We start from the raw sequence: 22,238 nt of genomic DNA, 5'->3' as shown, positions 1-22,238 counted from the left end.
GGGATCTTCGAGACCTTGTCTCTTAAAGGTACTGTGGCTCTCTTTCTCCAAACTCGATTGATGTCTTTGAGTTTGGCTTTCAATAGTCGATCTGTTACTGAAGCGAATTGAAGAAGGCCGAGGATTCTTCTAAGGCTCTTCTGGACACCTGTTTGTGTTTGAGAAAATTCTTGATCTTGGAAGCTATTTCTCTTACCTTTTTGGAAGGTAGAGCCAGCTTGTGCCGTGCAAGGTCCCACTGTATGCCTAACCATTCGAAGCGGTCTGATGGTAGTAGGCGGGATTTTTGGAGATTGACCCGAAATCCCAGGTTGGCGAGAAAACGAAGTACTTTCTTCGTAGCTCTGTTGCATTCCAGGGCTGACCGAGCCCAAATAAGCCAATCGTCCAGATAAGCAACGATCTGAATCCCTTGGTTCCTGAGTTGTTTTACCACTGTCTCTCTCAGTTTCATGAATATCCTGGGTGCAATGTTGAGGCCGAAGGGCATGACTTTGAACGTAAAGGCTTTCACCGGCCGTTACAGGCCTCTTCCCAGAAATAGATTTTTCCTTCGTCAAAATCCCTTTTCTTGCTATCCTGAGGCTGGAGTGTAAAGGTATGCTAATTCTGCCTTTAATTGGTTATTTGAATTGACAAAACAATGTTAATGTATTCCTAACAGTTTTTTGTTTCATTTACAAATAAATATTTTTTTCTGAGGACAAATTTATTCCAGTTCCTTACAACACGATGTCCCTTTCTCAGCCACTGTTTTTTTTAATCTTGCCAAGTCATTTATCATAATTTTTTCTTCCCACACTGTCCCGTTATCAGTTAATAAATGTTCCCTTTCACCTAATGTTCTGACTTTTACTTGAACTTGAAGCTATCTGTCTAGATTTGGTGAGTGATGGATCTGATGCGTAACTGTGAGTGCGTGTTGAACTCAGTTTAGAGTTGATGAATGATGAATTTGGCATGTAGCTGGTCGCATGCACTGAAGTCCTCGGCCTCTCACCTCGGAAGGTGCGTACTAGAAGCTATATAAACAATGCTCCACTCGGATGTAGTATAGTAGCTTTGGTGACTTTTGGTTGATAAAGAGGAATTTAGATTTTTTAAGATCAAGGTGGTGTACCTTAAAAACAAAACTGTTTTTATAGTTTCAAATACCTAGAATCTCGAGAATGCCACACGACATAGAATCTCAGAAGTGCCGCACAACATATCTAGGGCCACAGGCTGCCCACGTATACAGTAAACCATATTATGGGATGATAGACATAAGATTAGTTCATTTTGGTCACTTTCTGGCTATTTCATACAAACTGATAATTATAAGGAAAAGTAATGACCAGTATAATAAACATTGTTAATAGCTGTATAAAAACATTTTGGGTTTGCTCAAAAACAATCACAAAAGCCTCTTTTTACATCACTGTATTTACAGAAGAGAAACATCAATAAATAGAGGGGCACTCAGTAGAACGAAGACCTCCGATGCTGAAGCTTATTTCTCAACCTTGACCTTTGACCATAACATGTATTAACTGGCGTGGATTTACTTACACTCTATTATGAACCCAGTTTGAAGTCTCTGTGACAACGTTATCCAAACTTACGGCTGATTATGTAAATTGGACATTTTGCTTGACCATGACCTTGTCCTTCCAAAATTGATTAATTTCCAACTTTTTACATACCAGTTAATCCCAGCAAGTTTCATTACTCTACGATCAAAACTATGGCCAGGAAGCTGTTCACAAATCATGGCTGATTATGTGAATTGGACATTTTGTTTGACCATAACTCCCTTCCAACTTTGTTGGTGGAGGTAATGACAATTTTCTTATAATCTGTAACAGTGAAAGAGATAGATTTACCCTCTCTCCAAAAAAAAGTTTATTAGCACCACTGAATTTTTCTCAATTTTTTTTTACATTACATTAGCTATGGCCATTATGTTTCCTGTCCCACAGTAGATTACAGTATTTCTAACAAATAAAGATACATAGAGTGGAATTCCATTACATTCAGAGTGATTCCTCCCACTACATACTGGGGTGAATTAATATACTTACGTTGCGCACAATTAAAAGGTGTGGACATGCTTTTATTCATAATGAGTGTACAATCTTCTGGCTGGCCATGATATTTCACTTCAATCTTTTCCACATCTGTAATAAGAGCTGCCTGGCGTTTAACTTCTTTGCTAAAGAGTTCTGAGCGCTTCTTCTGCACAGCTGCATTTGTGAGTCTTTGCCTTTGATAAAATCCTGAAATAAATTTTCAATACATTAGAGTATTATACTAAGAGAAAGGGTTAATACTATACAATACTACTGTATATTTGACATGGCTAAATAAATAACCCAGTCGAGATTAAGAGGTTTTACACAAGTGAAAGCAATATTGCATAAATAAAGGCTTTTTTGATGATGAAAATAAAGTATGTAATTATTTTTAATGTCAAAAATTTCTTATAAAAACACCACTGTGATAATAGTTATCAGAGCTCAGGAAAGTAAGGGAGACATAAAGGTAAGTACCCTTAAATACTTTTCATAAAAATGGTCAATCAGTAACATGAAAGCTCCAAATTAATTCTAAGAATCAATTTCTTTATTAACTCATGCTCATATTGATGTAAATTGTAAACAATGGAAAAAATTAATAAATTTGGAAGTAATTTGTGTTTTTCCTAACGATACAAACCTGGAGCTATTTATAGGGATATTACTTTCGGCGTAGCTGAAAGAGAAGCCATAAGACTTTTAGTGAGGGATAACCACCCCAACCGCTAGTTAGCGGGAGGGGTGGGAGGTGGCCGGCTACCCCACTCACTCACACACCTGGGCTGAGCACCCACTTTGCTTGCAGGCAGGACTTTCTAGGGGGACAGGGACTGGCGAGCCAATCTGTATGAATAGCTACAGGTTTGTATCGTTACGAAAAATACAAATTATTTCCAAAATGATATTTTAATTATAAAATAAATTTTTGAATATACTTACCCGGTGAATATATAGCTGCAACTCTGTTGCTCGACAGACAAACTGTACAGAAAAAACTCGCCAGCGATCGCTATACAGGTTGCGGGTGTGCCCAACAGCGCCATCTGTCGACCAGATACCAAGCTCTAAGTAAACAAAGACTCAATTTTCTCCTCGTCTCACTGCGTCTCTATTGGGGAGGAAGGGAGGGTCATTTAATTTATATATTCACCGGGTAAGTATATTCAAAAATTTATTTTATAATTAAAATATCATTTTTAAATATTTAACTTAGCCGGTGAATATATAGCTGATTCACACCCAGGATGGTGGGTAGAGACCAGTAATATATGTTTACATTTTATGAGCTAAGAGTTTTTTATTTCATTTTAGGAGTTATCAAAATAACAAAAACAAAATAAATAGGTACCTGGTAAGGAAGTCGACTTGAACGATTACTCTGCCTTTTAAGTACGTCTTCCTTACGGAGCCTCGCGATCCTCTTAGGATGCTGATCGACCCCTAGGAGCTGAAGTATCAAGGGTTGCAACCCATACAACAGGACCTCATCAAACCCCTAATCTAGGCGCTCTCAAGAAATGACTTTGACCACCCGCCAAATCAACCAGGATGCGAAAGGCTTCTTAGCCTTCCGGACAACCCATAAAAACAACATTAAAAACATTTCAAGAGAAAGATTAAAAGGGTATGGAATTAGGGAATTGTAGTGGTTGAGCCCTCACCCACTACTGCACTCGCTGCTACGAATGGTCCCAGTGTGTAGCAGTCCTCGTAAAGAGACTGGACATCCTTTAGATAAAAAGACGCGAACACTGACTTGCTTCTCCAATAGGTTGCGTCCATTATACTTCGCAGAGATCTATTTTGCTTAAAGGCCACGGAAGTTGCAACAGCTCTAACTTCGTGCGTCTTCACCTTAAGCAAAGCTTGGTCTTCCTCACTCAGATGTGAATGAGCTTCTCGTATTAACAGTCTGATAAAGTATGATAAAGCATTCTTTGACATAGGCAAAGATGGTTTCTTAACTGAACACCATAAAGCTTCAGATTGGCCTCGTAAAGGTTTAGTACGCTTTAAATAGAACTTAAGAGCTCTCACAGGGCATAAGACTCTTTCTAGTTCATTGCCTACAATCTCCCATAAGCTGGGAATATCGAAAGATTTAGGCCAAGGCCGAGAAGGCAGCTCATTTTTGGCTAGAAAACCAAGTTGTAGCGAACATGTGGCTTTTTCTGACGAAAATCCGATGTTCTTGCTGAAGGCATGAATCTCACTGACTCTTTTAGCTGAGGCTAAGCATACCAGGAAAAGTGTCTTTAGAGTGAGATCTTTCAGGGAGGCTGATTGTAGCGGCTCAAACCTGTCTGACATGAGGAATCTTAGTACCACGTCTAAATTCCAACCAGGGGTAGCCAAACGACGCTCCTTGGTGGTCTCAAAAGACTTAAGGAGGTCTTGAAGATCTTTATTGTTGGAAAGATCTAAGCCTCTATGCCGGAAGACCGATGTCAACATGCTTCTGTAGCCCTTGATAGTGGGAGCTGAAAGGGATCGTCCTTTTCTCAGGTATAAGAGAAAATCAGCTATTTTAGCTACAGAGGTACTGGTCGAGGATACAGAGACTGACTTGCACCAGTCTCGGAAGACTTCCCACTTCGATTGGTAGACTCTAATGGTGGATGCTCTCCTTGCTCTAGCAATCGCACTGGCTGCCTCCTTCGAAAAGCCTCTAGCTCTCGAGAGTCTTTCGATAGTCTGAAGGCAGTCAGACGAAGAGCGTAGAGGCTTTGGTGTACCTTCTTTACGTGAGGCTGACGTAGAAGGTCCACCCTTAGAGGAAGACTTATGGGAACGTCTACTAGCCATCGAAGTACCTCGGTGAACCATTCTCTCGCGGGCCAGAGGGGAGCAACTAGCGTCAACCTTGTCCCTTCGTGAGAGGCGAACTTCTGCAGTACCTTGTTGACAATCTTGAACGGTGGGAATGCGTAGAGATCTAGATGTGACCAATCTAGGAGAAAGGCATCTATATGTATTGCTGCTGGGTCCGGGACTGGGGAGCAATAGATTGGAAGCCTCTTGGTCAGCGAGGTTGCAAAGAGATCTATGGTTGGTTGGCCCCAAGTGGCCCAAAGTCTCTTGCACACATCCTTGTGGAGGGTCCATTCTGTTGGAATTACTTGCCCTTTCCGACTGAGACAATCTGCTATGACATTCAAGTTGCCTTGGATGAACCTCGTTACTAGGGAGATGTCTTGACCTTTTGACCAGATGAGCAGGTCCCTTGCGATCTCGTACAACGTCAGTGAGTGGGTCCCTCCTTGCTTGGAGATGTACGCCAAGGCCGTGGTGTTGTCTGAGTTCACTTCCACCACTTTGCCTCGAAGGAGAGACTTGAAGCTTTTCAAGGCCAGATGTACTGCCAACAGCTCCTTGCAGTTGATATGCATGTTCCTCTGACTCGAGTTCCACAGTCCTGAGCATTCCCGACCGTCTAGTGTCGCGCCCCAGCCCACGTCCGATGCGTCCGAGAAGAGAACGTGGTTGGGAGTCTGAACAGCCAGGGGAAGACCCTCTCTTAAGTTGATATTGTCCTTCCACCAAGTCAGACAAGACTTCATCTTTTCGGAAATCGGGATCGAGACCGCTTCTAGCGTCTTGTCCTTTTTCCAGTGAAAAGCTAGATGGTATTGAAGCGGACGGAGGTGTAGTCTTCCTAATGACACAAATTGTTCCAGGGATGATAGCGTCCCTACCAGACTCATCCACAGCCTGACTGAGCAGCGTTCCTTCTTCAGCATGTTCTGGATGAATAACAGGGCTTGACTTATTCTGGGGGCCGACGGAAAAGCCCGAAAAGCTAGACTGTGAATCTCCATCCCTAAATACACAATAGTTTGGGATGGGATCAGTTGCGACTTTTCCAAATTGACTAGGAGTCCCAATTCCTTGGTCAGATTTAGAGTCCACTTGAGATCCTTCAGACAGCGACGACTGGAAGAGGCTCTGAGAAGCCAGTCGTCCAAATAAAGGGAGGCTCGGATGTCCGATAAGTGGAGGAATTTGGCTACATTCCTCATCAGCCTCGTAAACACGAGAGGAGCTGTGCTTAGGCCAAAGCACAGGGCCCGAAACTGGTAGACCACATTTTCGAAAACGAATCTCAGAAAAGGTTGGGAGTCTGAGTGGATGGGGACGTGGAAGTAGGCGTCCCTTAGGTCTAGGGAGACCATCCAGTCTTCCCTTCTGACCGCTGCTAAGACTGACTTTGTGGTCTCCATGGAGAACTTCGTCTTTGTGACAAAGACATTCAGAGCACTGACGTCTAGCACCGGCCTCCACCCTCCTGTCTTCTTTGAAACCAGGAAGAGGCGGTTGTAGAATCCCGGTGATTGAAGATCCGAGACTTTGACCACCGCTCCCTTCTCTAGCAAAAGAGACACTTCCAGTTTCAGGGCTTGTCTCTTTTCTTCCTCTCTGTACCTGGGAGAGAGATCGATGGGAGACGTTGCTAGAGGGGGTTTGCGTACAAAAGGGATCTTGTACCCCTCTCTGAGCAACTTCACAGATTGTGAATCTGCGCCTCTCCTCTCCCAGGCTTGCCAGAAGTTCTTGAGTCTGGCTCCCACTGCTGTCTGAAGTTGCGGGCAGTCAGACTCTGCCCTTAGAGGACTTGGATCCTTTCCTCTTCCCTCGCTTCCCTTCGGCACGAGCACCTCCTCTGCTGGAGGCTCTGCCACGAAAGGGCGGAATAAAGCGAGATGCTGGAGTGTCAATCCTCGGTCTAGCAGACAATGTAGGCAAAGGGGGAGCTTTGCGAGCTGAGGACGCAACTAGATCGTGAGTGTCCTTCTGCACTAACGAAGCAGCTATTTCCTTTATCAGGACTTCTGGAAATAGGCACTTGGAAAGGGGAGCAAAGAGAAGCTCAGATCTCTGGCATGGTGTAACTCCAGCAGAAAGGAACGAGCAGAGAGACTCTCGCTTTTTCAGGACTCCGGACACAAATGAGGCAGCAAGCTCATTGGACCCATCACGGACGGCCTTGTCCATGCAGGACATAATGAGCAAAGAAGTCTTTTTATCTGTCGAAGAGATTTTCCTGCTCAGGGCTCCTAGGCACCAGTCTAAGAAGTTAAAGACTTCAAGAGCCCTAAAGATTCCTTTCATAAGGTGGTCCAGGTCCGATGATGACCAACAAATCTTTGAGCGTCTCATGGCAAGGCGGCGGGGAGAGTCTACAAGACTTGAGAAGTCGCCCTGGGCAGAGGCAGGAACTCCCAAGCCGAGAACTTCTCCCGTGGCATACCAGACGCTCGATCTAGAAGAGAGTCTAGCAGGGGGAAAAGCAAATGCTGTCTTCCCTAAACTCTTCTTGGACTCTAACCAGTCTCCTATCACCCGCAAAGTTCTCTTAGACGAGCGTGCGAGGACGAGTCTAGTAAAGGCAGGTGCGGTAGAAGGCATGCCTAAAACAAACTCTGAAGGCGGAGAACGAGAAGCCACAGAAACAAACTGGTCAGGAAACAACTCTTTGAAAATAGCCAAAACTTTTCTAAAGTCCAAAGAGGGTTGAGTTGACTTAGGCTCGTCCAGTTCTGATTGTTGATCATCTTGATGTGCAGCAACATCATCATCAGAAAGTTCCTCATCCGAAAACTGATGAGGAAACGGCAACGGAGTGGGTAACGTCTGGTTCGCTGAGTCCGGTCGCACTGGTGCATGCGTGACGGAGCCGGACGCAACATCATGGAACTGCTGCACAGTCTGTGAACTGTCAACAACCATGATAGCGCGAGGACGCACAGCGTCTACCCGAGACTGTCTAGACTGACTGGGTTGCGCAGTGGAAACCACACTGGGTTGCGTCGCTTAACGTCAACATGCGGCTGGCAGCCCACACTGGATCGCATCGGTGGAGGAACCCCCTCAACTGGTATACGTGAGAAGGTTACCTCAGCGTCAACAGGACGCACAACCGATCGCTTGGAAGGTTGTAGGCTAGGTACTGCACTCGCTGCTGGTACGGCAGCAACCTTCTCCGCATGAAAGTCCTGCATCAAAGACGTAAGCTTGGACTGCATGTCTTGCAGCAACGCCCATTTAGGGTCTACGGGAGCAGGTGCGGCGACAGACGGTGTTAGTGTCTGAAGCGGTACCGCTTTGCCTCTCTTAGGCGGTGAGCAGTCATCAGATGACGGCAACGAGTCCGAACTGACCCAGTGGCTACAACCGGGACGTTGGACTTGTCCTGAAGGGACCGATTTACGTTTTAAAGGTCGTGAGACCTTGGTCCAAAGTTTCTTACGAGAAACACCTTCAGACGACGAGGTATAAATGGGCTCTCTCGTCTTACGTAGGTAGGGGCGATCTTGGGGAGATACGCCTGATACCATGGAGGGAACGTCTGTTCGCTGATTAAAGCCTCTCGAACCCATGCGTCGTACGACATTGCTTCTCCCCTGGACTTGGGAGCTTGCAAGAGGTCCCGGACTAGGAGGACGACAGGCACGAACAGACGAACCCTCAAGCGCAACACTGTTCACAACACTATCACTTGGCACTTTAGCACTTCCCACTGCACTTTGGCACTTAAGCTCCTTAACATCCGCCATGAGCTGATTACGGTCACTTGCAAGGGACTCAACTCTCTCCCCCAGGGCATGGATGGCACGCATCATGTCAGCCATCGAAGGTTCCTGAGTGCTAGGAGGGGGGTTAGGAACAACCACTACAGGGGAAGGAATAGGTTGTGGGGCATGAGGAGAGGAAACATCAATAGACCTAGAAGAACTTCTCCTAACTCTATCTCTCTCTAGCCTGCGTGTGTACTTTTCAAATTCGATAAAATCGAATTCCGAAAGGCCCACGCACTCCTCACACCGATCTTCCAATTGACAGGTTTTACCCCGACAATTGGAACAAACAGTGTGAGGGTCGATAGAAGCCTTCGGAAGACGCCTAGAACAGTCCCTAGCATTGCATTTTCTAAATTTGGGAACTTGTGAAGGGTCAGCCATTTTGAATTGGTCAAGGGAAAATTCCAAAAACGATCTAAGTCATCAACAATGAATCCGATACAAAAAAGGGTTCAAGGATTTGTTTGAAGAAAAACCCTGCACAGCGAAAGCTCAAAACCAGAATATAGTACTTCACCAATAAGATGTGAAAAACTCCAGTTTAGCAACAGCGAGTAAAGTACGTCTTGTCGACACGTCGACAGAGAGAAAATTAAGTCTTTGTTTACATAGAGCTTGGTATCTGGTCGACAGATGGCGCTGTTGGGCACACCCGCAACCTGTATAGCGATCGCTGGCGAGTTTTTTCTGTACAGTTTGTCTGTCGAGCAACAGAGTTGCAGCTATATATTCACCGGCTAAGTTAAATATTTAAAATTTGTCATTCGTTCCGTCACTCTATACAAACTGTCGTTATTTATAAGGATGACTTACCATGCCAACTAGCTCTTGTCTTTGACCCGGGATTCTCTCTTCACAAAATAGATTGCACTTGGAAACTTTGCTAAAATTATTGTGCTACGCACTATCAGTGGCCTACACAAGCTGTGTGTTCATGATACTAGCAATGTGACTGTCAAGGTATGAGTTCTCCGAGTCATAGCAATATTTGAGAGTACCTTAAGAGATTATCCAATCACCCCCTCACTAGAGGTACAGTATTGGGCATGCTACAAGAATCATTTCTATACTCGATTACACAAGGGAAATGGGTCTTACCTACCGAAAGGTGAGGTCAACTGTGCTGAGGATCCTGGCGCTGTTTCTCCAAGAGAGGGGACAGGTGGATGGAAGAAAGGAAGCCAGCCATTCTTTACCCATTCACCCCAGACTAATCCCGGGTAACCTCAGCCCTCTGCTACTAGTCCATCAAGGAGCCTGAGGTGTTTAGACCACTTATTGTGCAGCCACCACAGGACCAATGGAAAATATTTCCATGCTCTTGCAGGTAGTGGGCGGTGTAGGTCGTCTGATGCGTCTGACGCGTCTGACGCTTCCACACGCCCGCTCCAGTACCTGCATTTGTCACATAGTACAGTAGTTCTTTTTGAACAACAGGGATGTTGCAATGCACCTGAAGTCATGAGCTCTGGGTCATCGTGATGGAGGAGGGTCGGGGTTGATTGCCAGGTAAATGACCTTGCAGATCCATGCAGAGATGGTGTTTTTCGTGACCCTCCTCTTGACCTTACCCGTGCTGACAACTGGATTTTGAGCCTTAGCAACAAACTCAGGGACGATGCTGAGAATTACCTCTCCCCATCTCCTTGAATGGGTGACGTTGTAAAAAACCATGCAGTTCAATAACTCTTTTGGCCGAAGTCAAAGCGAGTAGAAACACTATCTTTAGAATAATGATTCGTAAGGAGCACCCTACAGAGATTGAGGGACACAATCCCTGTTTCAAGGAGGAGGTCTAACTTCCGACTGGGGGCAGGTAATCTAAAAACTTCGTATGAGGAGAGAAAATTTCAGCAAGGAGGAAATATCTACTCCTTTCAGCTTAAAGGCCAGACTAAAAGCTGAGCGGTAAGTTTTCATTGCCGAAACCGAGAGGAGCATTTCTTCACAAAGGTATACAAGAAACTCCACTATTACTGGAATAGGGGCATCGAGGGGAGATAACCCTTCCCCGACATCACCCACAAAAAATAGTCCACAGCCTGGAAGATTGATGCTGAAGATCTTCTGCTGTGTCCAGCCCTCCTCTTCACAACCTGTTGCAAATATCCTCTCTGAGTGAAGAGGGGCTGGACAGTCTTCAGGCATGAAGCCCAAGGAAAACTACAGCCTTGTGAAAGATGTTTACACGTGGCTGTTTGAGTAGATCGTGACGTAGAGGGAGTTCTCACGGGAGTTCGGTCAAGAGCTGCAGAAGGTCTGGAAACCACTCTGCATAATGCCATAGTGGAGCTATCAACGTCATTGATAGGCTTTCGCTTATTCTGGTCTTGTTGAGGACTCTTATCATTAGATAAAATGGGGGAAAAGCGTAAAGATTGATGTTGTCCCATCGTTGTTGAAATGCATCTTGACAGAGAGCCTGGGGATCCGGGACTAGGGAACAGTAAAGCGGGAGCCTGAAGTTCAGGGCCGTTGCGAACAGGTCCATAGTCAGGGAACCCCATATAGTCAGGACTTTGTTCATCAACAAGATGATTCAAAGACCATTCGGAACCCACTATATGAGTCACTCTGCTCAGATTGTCTGCCAGCACATTCCTCTTGCCAGGAATGAAGCGAGCCAACAAAGACATCGAGTTGTCTTCTGTCCATCCGAGTATCTCCACTGCTAGATGGCACATGGGCTGCAAAAAGTACTGCTCCGTTTGTTTATGTAAGCAACTACCGTGGTGTTGTCGCTCAACACTACGGAGTGACCCGCCAGGATATACTGGAACTGTTGGAGGACTAAAAAGGCTGCCCTCCTCACTAGGATATTTATAAGCTGATACCTTTCTGAATACAACCAAAGGCTGGATGTGGCATGGTGTAGCATGTGGGGCCCCCACCCTTCTTTTGATGCATCTGAATAGAGAGTCAGTTTGGGGGGGGGGGGAAGCTCAATCCCTTTGCAGAGGTTCTCATCTGCCACCCACCATTCGAGGTCTGTCTGTTCCTCTGACCCCATCTGGATCAGGGTGTCCGGGGAATCGTTTGCTTGATTCAATTGGGACTTGAGCCGCCACTGGAGATATTATCCCAAGGCGAATGTTGGGAACTAAAGTATATGGGCCAGGGATGATAGGTGACCTATGAGACACATCCAGCACTAGGCTGGGAGTTCTTCACACTTGAGGAAGGGGCCTGCTACCTTTCTCAGCCTCTGTACTCTTTTGTCTGATGAGAAGACTTTGTGCTGAACGGTGTCTGTACTCATGCCTAAGTATACCAATCTTTGAAAGGGAAGCAGTGATGACTTCTCGAGATTTACCATGATGTCCAGATATTAGCAAAACTCCAGAAGTCTGTCTCAGTGTTGAAGAAGGATAGCCACCGAGTCTGCTAGAATCAGCTAGTCGTCTAGATATCTGAGGAGACGGATACTGATTCTGAGCCCAAGATTACACTGGGGCAAACACTCTCGTAAAGACCTGAGGTGCTGTGGAAAGACCGAAGTACAGCACCTTGAACTGGTAATGTTTGTTATCGAATATCATCCTTAGATACTTCCTTGCAGATGGATGTATTGGGATCTGGATATATGCATCCTTGAGATACAGTGTGCACATGAAGTCCTGTGATCTTACCGTTTGTCTGACTGTGTCCACTATCTCCATCTTGAATGGGGATTGTGAGACAAATTTGTTCAAGCCCGAGAGGTTGATGACTGGTCTCCAGCCTCCAGACACCTTTTTCACAAGAAAGAGTCGACTGAAGAAGCCTTGAGAACCGTCGAGGACCTCTTGCAGAACACCCTTCTCCAACATGCTCTGGACTTCAGCCCAAAGGGCCAATTCCTTCATGTAGGAGTTTGACGGGACTGAATCCCGAGTCAGTGGAGGGAGAGATTGAGTGAATGGGACGTGATACCCTAAATGAATCACTGTGACCGTCCAGGGCTCAGCCCCGAGCTGCAGCCACATTTGCCAGTGGCTTTGCAGGTAGACAGGTGGGGGGATTGCCCGTCCTAGCGGGAGTGGCCTCGTCCGCCACCCCTATTCCCTTCCGTTAATGAAAAGACTTTGACCTTTTCCGATCTTTATCTTGAAAGGGTTTCTTAGACACCTGCGTGGGAGCCGTAGCCCTACTGTATTCATCTGCGGTTTCAGAGGAGGTTGTTTCTTTTGTGACAGAGCCTGGTAGGGACTTGATGTCAGGGCTCTCTGGTGGAGGGAGTCTTGCTTGGACTTCCTCCATCTCTCCGTCACCAGCTTGACATCTTTCGGCTCAAACAAGGAACTCCCCTCAAAAGTGGAGTTTCTCAGCCGTGATACCTCGTCTTGTGAGATTTGCTGATTTATCGAGTACTGACGCTTGAGGATGGTATTCACCCACATGTTTACCACCTGGTGGGAGAAAACTAGATTGTCCTGGTGGTGGACAATAAAAAAGGTATCCATCAACCTCCTGGTGGACTCCTATGACCAGTCCTCAGTCCTGATCAGGTGGCTCACTGATCCCAAACAAAGGTCCAGCTATGAAGTAGCATGCATAGCATACTTCATGATCTTCTCTTGGTTAATCATCTCTGAAGCCGAGAAGGAGGATGAGAGACCCAACATTCTCTCGAAGGGGACTCCCTGAAACAAATTAGAAAAAGTACAAGTGCTTCCCGAGGGAAGGGGCAGAACTGTTTCTCCCGGGGAGACAGTACGCCCCTCAATACTCAAGGCAGGTTAATCGGTCTGCCCTACTACTCAGCCGTTTCTCAGGGGAGACCGATTGAGTAGCAGCTTCAGGAGGAGATCGGGGGTCAAAGAAGAAGTTCAAGACTTCTTCGATTTCAATGAAGACCCCGAAGGCAAAGAATCTCTCTTAGGCTTCTTTTTACGCCTACACCAAAACTTCCCTCACTGGGAGGCAGAACACTACTGGCATTCAGGACAAGTGTTGTTCTGATCAAACCCCCGACCTCTACAGGATGGACACAGGAGGTGGAGGTCCGTCTCAACGGAGAACATAAAGGTACTGCAAGAGCAGACCTCAGGACCAGGACAAGGGTGCATGAGGCAGACAAGAAAAGCACACACACACACTGAAAAAGAAAAAGTATTTAAGAGTAATTCAAATATTAAAGTTAATGGCAAATCAATGGAGGGAGAGCGCGGCAACGTCTGCACTCCGCTTGAGCCGAAAGCAAAGTGGGTGCTTAGCCCAGGTTTGTGAGTAAGCGGGGTAGCTGGCTACCCCTACCCCTCCCGGTAACTAGCAGTTGGTGTAATTATCCCTTGCTAAAAGTCTTCAGGTACGCCGAAAGTAATATCCCTATAGATAGCGGGGGTTTAAATAGAGTGATGGAACAAATACCAATTACTTCCAATTTGTCAAATTATAAAACTAGTTTTACACATTACAAAACTATAATGATTAAGTGTTACCTTACCAGGAGCAAATCTGATTAGGAAGCAAACACAGAGTTGAAACTTAGGGGCAGCTAAGGATATGGCAGTCTATGGGGGGTAGTTAAGTAGGTAAGGATACACTTTCTAGGGGTAAAATTAGAGTTCACCCCCTATTACCATAAGATACATTAGGGTATATCACACTAGCTATTTATTAGCCCCAAAAATAAATGGTAATTTTTTAAGAAAAATGTTATTTTTATTAGTAAAATAAATTTTTGAATATACTTACCCGATAATCATGTAGCTGTCAACTCCGTTGCCCGACAGAATTCTATGGAGGGATACGCCAGCTATCACAATACTAGAAGGGGGTGTACTTACCAGCGCCACCTGTGGCCAGGTACTATAGTACTTCTTGTTGACACCTCCTCAATTTTTCCTCGGTCCACTGGTTCTCTATGGGGAGGAAGGGAGGGTCGATTAAATCATGATTATCGGGTAAGTATATTCAAAAATTTATTTTACTAATAAAAATAACATTTTTCAATATTAAACTTACCCGATAATCATGTAGCTGATTCACACCCAGGGGGGTGGGTGAAAAACCAGTGTACAAGACTAAAGGATAGCTAAGTATCCCGTATTTCATATAATCAGTTATCCACAATAACAATGAAATAATAAGTACCTGGTAAGGAAGTCGACTTGAACCGTTACTCTGCCTTTAATAAGATCGTCTTCCTTACTGAGCGCAGCGTTCCTCTTGGGAGGCTGAATCAACTCAAAGGTGCTAAAGTATACAGGGCTGCAACCCATACTAAAGGACCTCATCACAACCTTTAACCTCGGCGCTTCTCAAGAAAGAATTGACCACCCGCCAAATCAACAAGGATGTGGAAGGCTTCTTAGCCGACCGTACAACCCATAAAAAGTATTCAAGAGAAAGGTTAAAAGGTTATGGGATTATGGGAATGTAGTGGCTGAGCCCTCGCCTACTACTGCATTCGTTGCTACGAATGGTCCCAGGGTGTAGCAGTACTCGTAAAGAGACTGGACATCTTTGAGATAGAATGATGCGAACACTGACTTGCTTCTCCAATAGGTTGCATCTATAACACTCTGCAGAGAATGGCTCTGTTTGAAGGCCACTGAAGTAGCCACAGCTCCCACTTCATGTGTCCTTACCTTCAGCAAAGCAAGGTCTTCTTCCTTCAGATGAGAATGTGTTTCTCTAATCAGAAGCCTGAATAGTAAGAAACTGAGTTCTTAGAACTTGGAAAAGAAGGTTTCTTGATAGCACACTATAAGGCTTCTGATTGTCCTTGTAAAGGTTAAGACCTTTTTAGATAGTACCTAAGAGCTCTAACTGGGCAAAGTACTCTCTTCAGATCATTCCCCACCAAGTTGGACAGGCTTGGGATCTCGAACGACTTAGGCCAAGGACGTGAAGGAAGCTCGTTTAGCAAAAACCGAGCTGCAAGGAACATGTAGCCGTTTCAGATGTGAAAACAATGATCCTGCTGAAGGCGTGGATCTCACTTACTCTTTTAGCTGTTGTCAAGCACACGAGGAAAAGAGTTTTTAATGTGAGGTCCTAAAAAGAGGCTGATTGGAGAGGTTCAAATCTTGATGACATAAGGAACCTTAGGACCACGTCTAGATTCCAGCCTGGAGTGGACAACCGACGTTCCTTTGAGGTCTCAAAAGACCTAGGGAGGTCCTGTAGATCTTTGTTGGTGGAAAGATCCAAGCCTCTGTGGCGGAAAACCGCTGCCAACATACTTCTGTAACCCTTGATCGTAGGAGCTGAAAGGGATCTTACTTTCCTTAGATATAACAGGAAGTCAGCAATCTGGGTTACAGTGGTACTGGTTGAGGAAACTGCATTGGTCTTGTACCAGCTACGGAAGACTTCCCCTTGAGACTGATAGATTCTGAGAGTGGATGTTCTCCTTGCTTTGGCAATCGCTCTGGCTGCCTCCTTCGAAAAGCCCCTAGCTCTTGAGAGTCTTTCGAAAGTCTGAAGGCAGTCAGACGAAGAGCGTGGAGGATTGGGTGTACCTTCTTTACGTGAGGTAGACTTAGAAGGTTCACTCCTAGAGGAAGAGTCCTGGGAATGTCGACCAGCCATTGCAGTACCTCTAAGAACCATTCTCTCGCGGGCCAGAGCGGAGCCAACCAACGTCAGCCGTGTCCCTTTGTGAGAGGAGAACTTCTGAAGTACCCTGTTGACAATCTTGAACGGCGGGAATGCATACAGGTCGAGATGGAACCAATCCAGCAGAAAAGCATCCACGTGAACTGCTGCTGGGTCTGGAATCGGAGAACAATACAACAGGAGTCTCTAGGTTATCGAGGTAGTGAACAGATCTATGGTTGGCTGACCCCACAGGGCCCAAAGTCTGCTGCAAACATTCTTGAGAAGGGTCCACTCTGTGGGGATGACCTGACCCTTCCGTCTGAGGTGATCTGCCATGACATTCATACCGCCCTGAATGAACCTCGTTACCAGTAGCTTTCGATCTTTAGACCAGATGAGTAGGTCCCTTGCGATCTAGAACAACTTCCACGAAAGAGTCCCTCCCTGCTTGAAGATGTAAGCCAGGGCTGTGGTGTTGTCAGAGTCCACCTCCACCACTTTGTTAAGCTGGAGGGACTTGAAGTTTATCAAGGCCAGAATAACCGCCAACAACTCCTTGCAATTGATGTGAAGTGTCCTTTGCTCCTGATTCCATGTTCCCGAGCATTCTTGTCCGTCCAAAGTCGCACCCCAGCCCGTGTCTGATGCGTCCGAGAGGAGACGGCGGTCGTGTTTCTGAACAGCCAAAGGTAGACTTCCTTGAGAAGAAAGCTGTTCTTACACCACGCGAGAGAAGACCTCCTCTCTTCGGAAACAGGAACTGAGACCGTCTCTAGCGTCATGTCCTTTATCCAGTGAGCAGCTAGATGATACTGAAGGGGGGGGAGGTGGAGTCTCCCTAACACGATGAACAGGGCCAGCGATGAAAGTGTCCCTGTTAGACTCATCCACTACCTGACTGAGCATCGGTTCCTTCTCAGCATGCTCTGGATGCATTCTAGGGCTTGGAAGATCCTTGGGGCCGACGGAAAAGTCCGAAAAGCTCGACTCTGAAGATCCATACCCAAGGAGACAATGGTCTGGGATGGAACGAGCTGAGACTCCTCAAAATTGACCAGGAGGCCCAGTTCCTTGGTCAGATCCATAGTCCATTTGAAAATCTCCAGACAGCGACGACTTGTGGGAGCTCTTAAAAGCCAGTCGTCTGACGGAGCCGGACACAAGATCATGGTACTGCTGCACAGTCTGTGAACTGTCAATCATGGGCAAGCGAGGAAGTACAGTGACAACCCGAATCTGTCTAGACTGTCTGGGTCGTACAGACAACTCCTTATCGGGTTGCTGAGGTTGCCGCACTGCGTCACAACAAGTCACTTCTGTTGGTTGTTGAACGTCTTCCCCGTGACACATTGACTCCGTAAACAAAAAATCCTCTAACAAGGACTAAGCTTGGACTGCATGTCTTGCAACACAGCTCAAGGTCTATGGGAGCAGGTGTGGTAACAGACGGGATTAGCGACTGAAGTGGAACCATTACCTTCCCTGGAAGCATGTTATGCTTAAATAAAAGTCCATAGGAGGCTATGCAGCTAAAGGCTCCCTCCAAATGACAGAGTCCTCAAGGGAATATCAGAAGGAGGGAGAAAAGAACTTTCTCATCTACAGGGACCATATCCTAGAAAAGCTAAGTTCTCTCAGTGAGGGTTCACTGGTGCAAAAGCAGCAGACTAGAAGGCAACGTTATGAAACTGCTTGACAGTCTAGTGAGTTGGCAACAACCAAAGATGTGTGACTGAGAAGCATGCGGTAAGGTATGCAGAGCATGTTGTATGCAGAGTATGCTGTATGCAGAGCATGCTGTATGTAGAGCATGTTGTATGCAGAGCATGCTGAATGCAGAGCATGCTGTATGCAGAGCATGTTGTATGCAGAGCATGCTGAATGCAGAGCATGCTGTATGCAGAGCATGTTGTATGCAGAGCATGCTGTATGCAGAGCATGCTGTATGTAGAGCATGTTGTATGCAGAGCATGCTGAATGCAGAGCATGCTGTATGCAGAGCATGTAGTATGCAGAGCATGCTGTAAGCAGAGCATGCTGTAAGTAGAGCATGCTGTAAGGTAAGCAGAGCGAGTGCATGGCGTTTAACATTTCTCAGAAATTCCATGACCAGTGCTAGAGTGCTTTATGCATGCTTGCATGGGGTTTTAATATCAACATAATATTTACCTTACATTCATAACTCATGATTCATATTTTGCCATATTTTGCGATATTGTTAAAAATATATTGCAAGGAATACAAATATATTTTTATAAGTAATACCAATAACCTCCATTATCATAAGGTTTGAAAATGGAGGTAAGGTATGCTGAACAGCAGAGTCAGAACGAGCTGGAACAACAATAGTTGTGGTTTCCTCTTCAAGACTCTGTTGAGGGAACACCTGAGGCTCAGTCTGCAAAGGCTGATCAAAGGAAGTAGCAGAAGGTAGGCGCATGGGTGGAGGAGGCTGACTCCTGGCATGAGTGGCTGAACTCAAGGGTTGCGCTTGCTGAGTGGTTGGCGGATGCGCAGTAGCAAGTTCCTGAGGAACGAGTTGAGGTTCCTGCGGTGTGAGCTGAGAGCGAAAAGGTAGTGGCTGCGCAGAACGCAGTAAAAATCTCGCAAGTTGAGGCTCCTGAGGCGCAAGGCTAAGGTGTTAAGGTGCTTGCCTTGAGGAGGGTTGAGCTCGCTGCAGCGAGAGCTGAGGAGACTGACTCATGGATGGGAGAGGTTGTACCTCAAGCGAGTGTTGCCTCACTGGTGGAACAGCAAGTGGAAGCGGAGGAAGAGAGGTATAAGCCTCCTGTTCCCATTGCTAAGGTTGCCTTAAGGAAGGCGGAGGGAGCTGCACACCACTGGGATCAGTGAACTCATAACGTGGCTCAACATCGTACGCCTGGCAGGTGGTACTGCGGTCAGGCGGAGCGAGCGCAGGCGGAGCGAGCGCAGGCGGAGGCGCAACCTTCTCAGCCCGACACTCACGCATCAAGACCGAAAGTTGTGACTGCATGGACTGCAGTAGAGTCAACCTGGGGTCGGCAGACACTAAGGTCTGCTGAGGTAAAGCCTTAACAGCAGAGATCTGTTGCGGCAGAACCTTACTTCTCTTAGGCGGAGTGCATTCAACTGATGACTGAGGAGAGTCAGAGCTAACCCAATGACTGCATCCGGGTTGTTGAACTCTAACTTCGTACGTCTGGCATAGGTCTGGACTTTACGTTTAAGAGGTCTTGAGACCTGAGACCAGCGTTTTCTCCCCTAAATTTCTTCTGCAGACGAGCAAAATAAGGGCTCAATCGTCTGCGGGTGGGAGTGACGGTCTCGGTAAGACACGCCCACAACCACCGAGGATACTTCTGTGCGCCGATCAAGGCCTGCTGAACCCTTTTGTCCTTCGACATTGCTTCTCCCCTGGGCTTGGGAGCTTGCAAGAGGTCCCGGACTGGGAGGACGACTGGCGCGCACAGAAGTACCCTCACGCACAACACTGACACACTTTGCGCTAATCACTTATCACTTTTGATTTTCTGTTTGCACTTATTTCACTGAACTCGAAACTTTAAGTGGTTTGTACCTGAAACACGCAATTCTATCCTTTCTCAAAAGTTAGTAATTGCGAAAACAGAATTACAATGTAACAGAAAAATCTAATGAAAGATAAATAATTCAGTGGCTGGAAAGAGACTAAACACTAGATCACTCTAGAAACGTTTACCTTCTTCCCCTAAAGAGACTAGGGAGAAGAGCAAAAACGATAACAACGTTACTCGCTTGAATGAAACGTTTATCCTCCTCTTTCTCCCTCCGTCTCTATCTCTCTCTCTCTCTCTCTCTCTTGACTTAGAACCTGAGAGAAGAGCCCAATCATATATATCGTTAAAACATATTATTGTTAAAGGAAAAAACTGAAATATTTCCCAAAATGAAAAGTTCCTTTATTAGGATTAAAACCATTAAGTTAAGAAAGAATGAACAAAACGCTAGACACGGTTACTCTTACTGCAACGTGAAACCGTGAAAAATCTTTCTCTATCGTAACGATAGAGCGCAAGTTGAACGTTCTGAACGTCAACAACTGCAGAGACAAAACAAAACGTTAGTTCAACTTTGAAAACAGTACTAGACTATCAAAGAAATTCTTTCAAAGACATTAAAATAGCATAATATGTTAACAGGTAAAACCGAAATGACGGGCTCAATGTTAATTAACTTCGGTACCAAGAAAAGACCGCCTACTATTAGGAAGGTCGAATATAAACAAATATAAAAATTAATTTTAATAAGTTTATAATAAAAGGAAGTTAATCGAAGAGGCCTATAAGAGGCGGAGAGATATAAAATAAATCTATAACTTTTGTTAAGCAAAATTAAGAAAGAGAGTCTATACTCTCTTAGACACCAACACTTCCGCTAAGGGAAGGGTCGGCCATTAAAAGGTGAAAGAGAGTTCATACTCTCTTCGTCACCATAATTAATCAAATTAATTCCAAAAGCTAACTAAGCTAATATAGAAGTTTCCAGTAAAGCGACAGCCGAAATCAAAGAGAAATACTTCACCAAAGTCGTGAAAATACTCCAAGAACATAAGCGTATCCCAGAACGTCTTGCCGGAAGCACGACAGAGGAAAAATTGAGGAGGTGTCAACAAGAAGTACTATAGTACCTGGCCACAGGTGGCGCTGGTAAGTACACCCCCTTCTAGTATTGTGATAGCTGGCGTATCCCTCCATAGAATTCTGTCGGGCAACGGAGTTGACAGCTACATGATTATCGGGTAAGTTTAATATTGAAAAGGTGAGTTTTCCTTTTGAAACAAATCTTTTTTTTCTTATTAGAAAATGTTGTCCTAACCGGAACTATAATAAAACCCTTGCGTTTGTTTCCCTTAAAAAATTTGGGAACCTTTCCTTTGTATATCAGTGGCCAGTTCCTCCTGTGTATATAAAAAATAGGCCCCAACTAACATAAACTTCCTCCTCTTAACCTAACCTACAAGCCATATCTTTACCTACTTACCTAATGGGGGGGGGGGGCTAACGGCCCCCTGCAACCCACCTTAGGCTGTCTTATTCTTAGTAAGCCGTCATCATACATACAGGTGGCCGCTATCATACATACACCCGAAAATTTGTTTTTCTCAGTCATAACTTTTCAATTTTTTAAGACAGGTGAAATTTGAAAAATATCTATACACCAGGAACACGTCTTATTTTTTCATTATGAATATGTATGGTAGATATTTACCCACATCTTAATTACTAAACAAGTCCACTCCAACCAACTATAAAGGTTCCCTGGGAGCCTTTGTACATCAGCGGCCAGTTCCTTCCATTTGGATTAAAAATTGACATCAACTAACATAAATTTTTCCCCTAACCGTAATCATACATACACCCTCATCCCTGATTAAACCTAGCAACTTTATCATTATGCTATTTTCCCTGTTGGGGCCCTTGAGCTTAATGCATTTTGATTTTCCAAATAGGGTTGTAGTCTAGCTTATGATTAATAATAATAATAATAATAATAATAATAATAATAATAATAATAATAATACCTGTGCACTAATTATAACCGCTTAGGCTGTTAGTCTAGGTGACTTGCCCTACATTAACCAAGACACAGACCGGCTTAACCTCTTGGGCTAAAATAACATAAACCGACATTATTTAACCAAGATCAGACTTAATCATTGGACTGAAAAAAAAAAAAAACAGTCCCATTAATCAAACAGTGCCCACAGTGACAGTCCTTAGAAATGTCCTATGTAGCGTAAATAAACAACTGAATATAGTACTTACTTTTTGTACAAGTCTCAACATTTCTGGTAATGTGTAATAACGATTTATAGTGGAGGGGCTTCATATTTTCAACTGAGATAACGTAGTGTATTTGCAACTATTTCTAATATTTACAATCCGAGTCGGGTTCAGTTTCCAGCCTTCAGCCAGGTTCGAGGTTCTTGCTCAGAGGCGAGGCATAGCCTTTGCAACGGCGCCTCCAAAGTTCATCTTCTTATACTGTTTTGTCTTTTCCTCCACATCAGGTTTAATACTTTTTTTCTTTTCTATATTTGCTTCACTAAATGAAA

General features: G+C 45.1%; 1 protein-coding gene across 1 annotated transcript in view; it reads right to left on the bottom strand.

Annotated features, from left to right (window-relative positions):
* The window catches only part of LOC137656510 (large ribosomal subunit protein mL39-like), a 51,439-nt gene extending 29,307 nt beyond the window's left edge, over positions 1-22,132 (bottom strand). The window contains exons 1-2 of the mRNA XM_068390686.1: positions 21,949-22,132; positions 2,064-2,258 (exon numbers count right to left, since the gene is read on the bottom strand). Coding sequence (XP_068246787.1) covers positions 2,064-2,258; positions 21,949-22,012 — 259 coding nt within the window. The 5' untranslated portion in view covers positions 22,013-22,132. The remainder of the gene's footprint in view (positions 1-2,063; positions 2,259-21,948) is intronic.
* Between the last annotated feature and the right edge of the window lie 106 nt (positions 22,133-22,238).

Source organism: Palaemon carinicauda, chromosome 1, assembly GCF_036898095.1.
Source record: "Palaemon carinicauda isolate YSFRI2023 chromosome 1, ASM3689809v2, whole genome shotgun sequence".
NCBI classification, from domain to species: domain Eukaryota; kingdom Metazoa; phylum Arthropoda; class Malacostraca; order Decapoda; family Palaemonidae; genus Palaemon; species Palaemon carinicauda.
The sequence above is the reverse complement of the archived record's forward strand: the minus strand, read 5'-3'. Positions and strand labels throughout refer to the sequence as shown.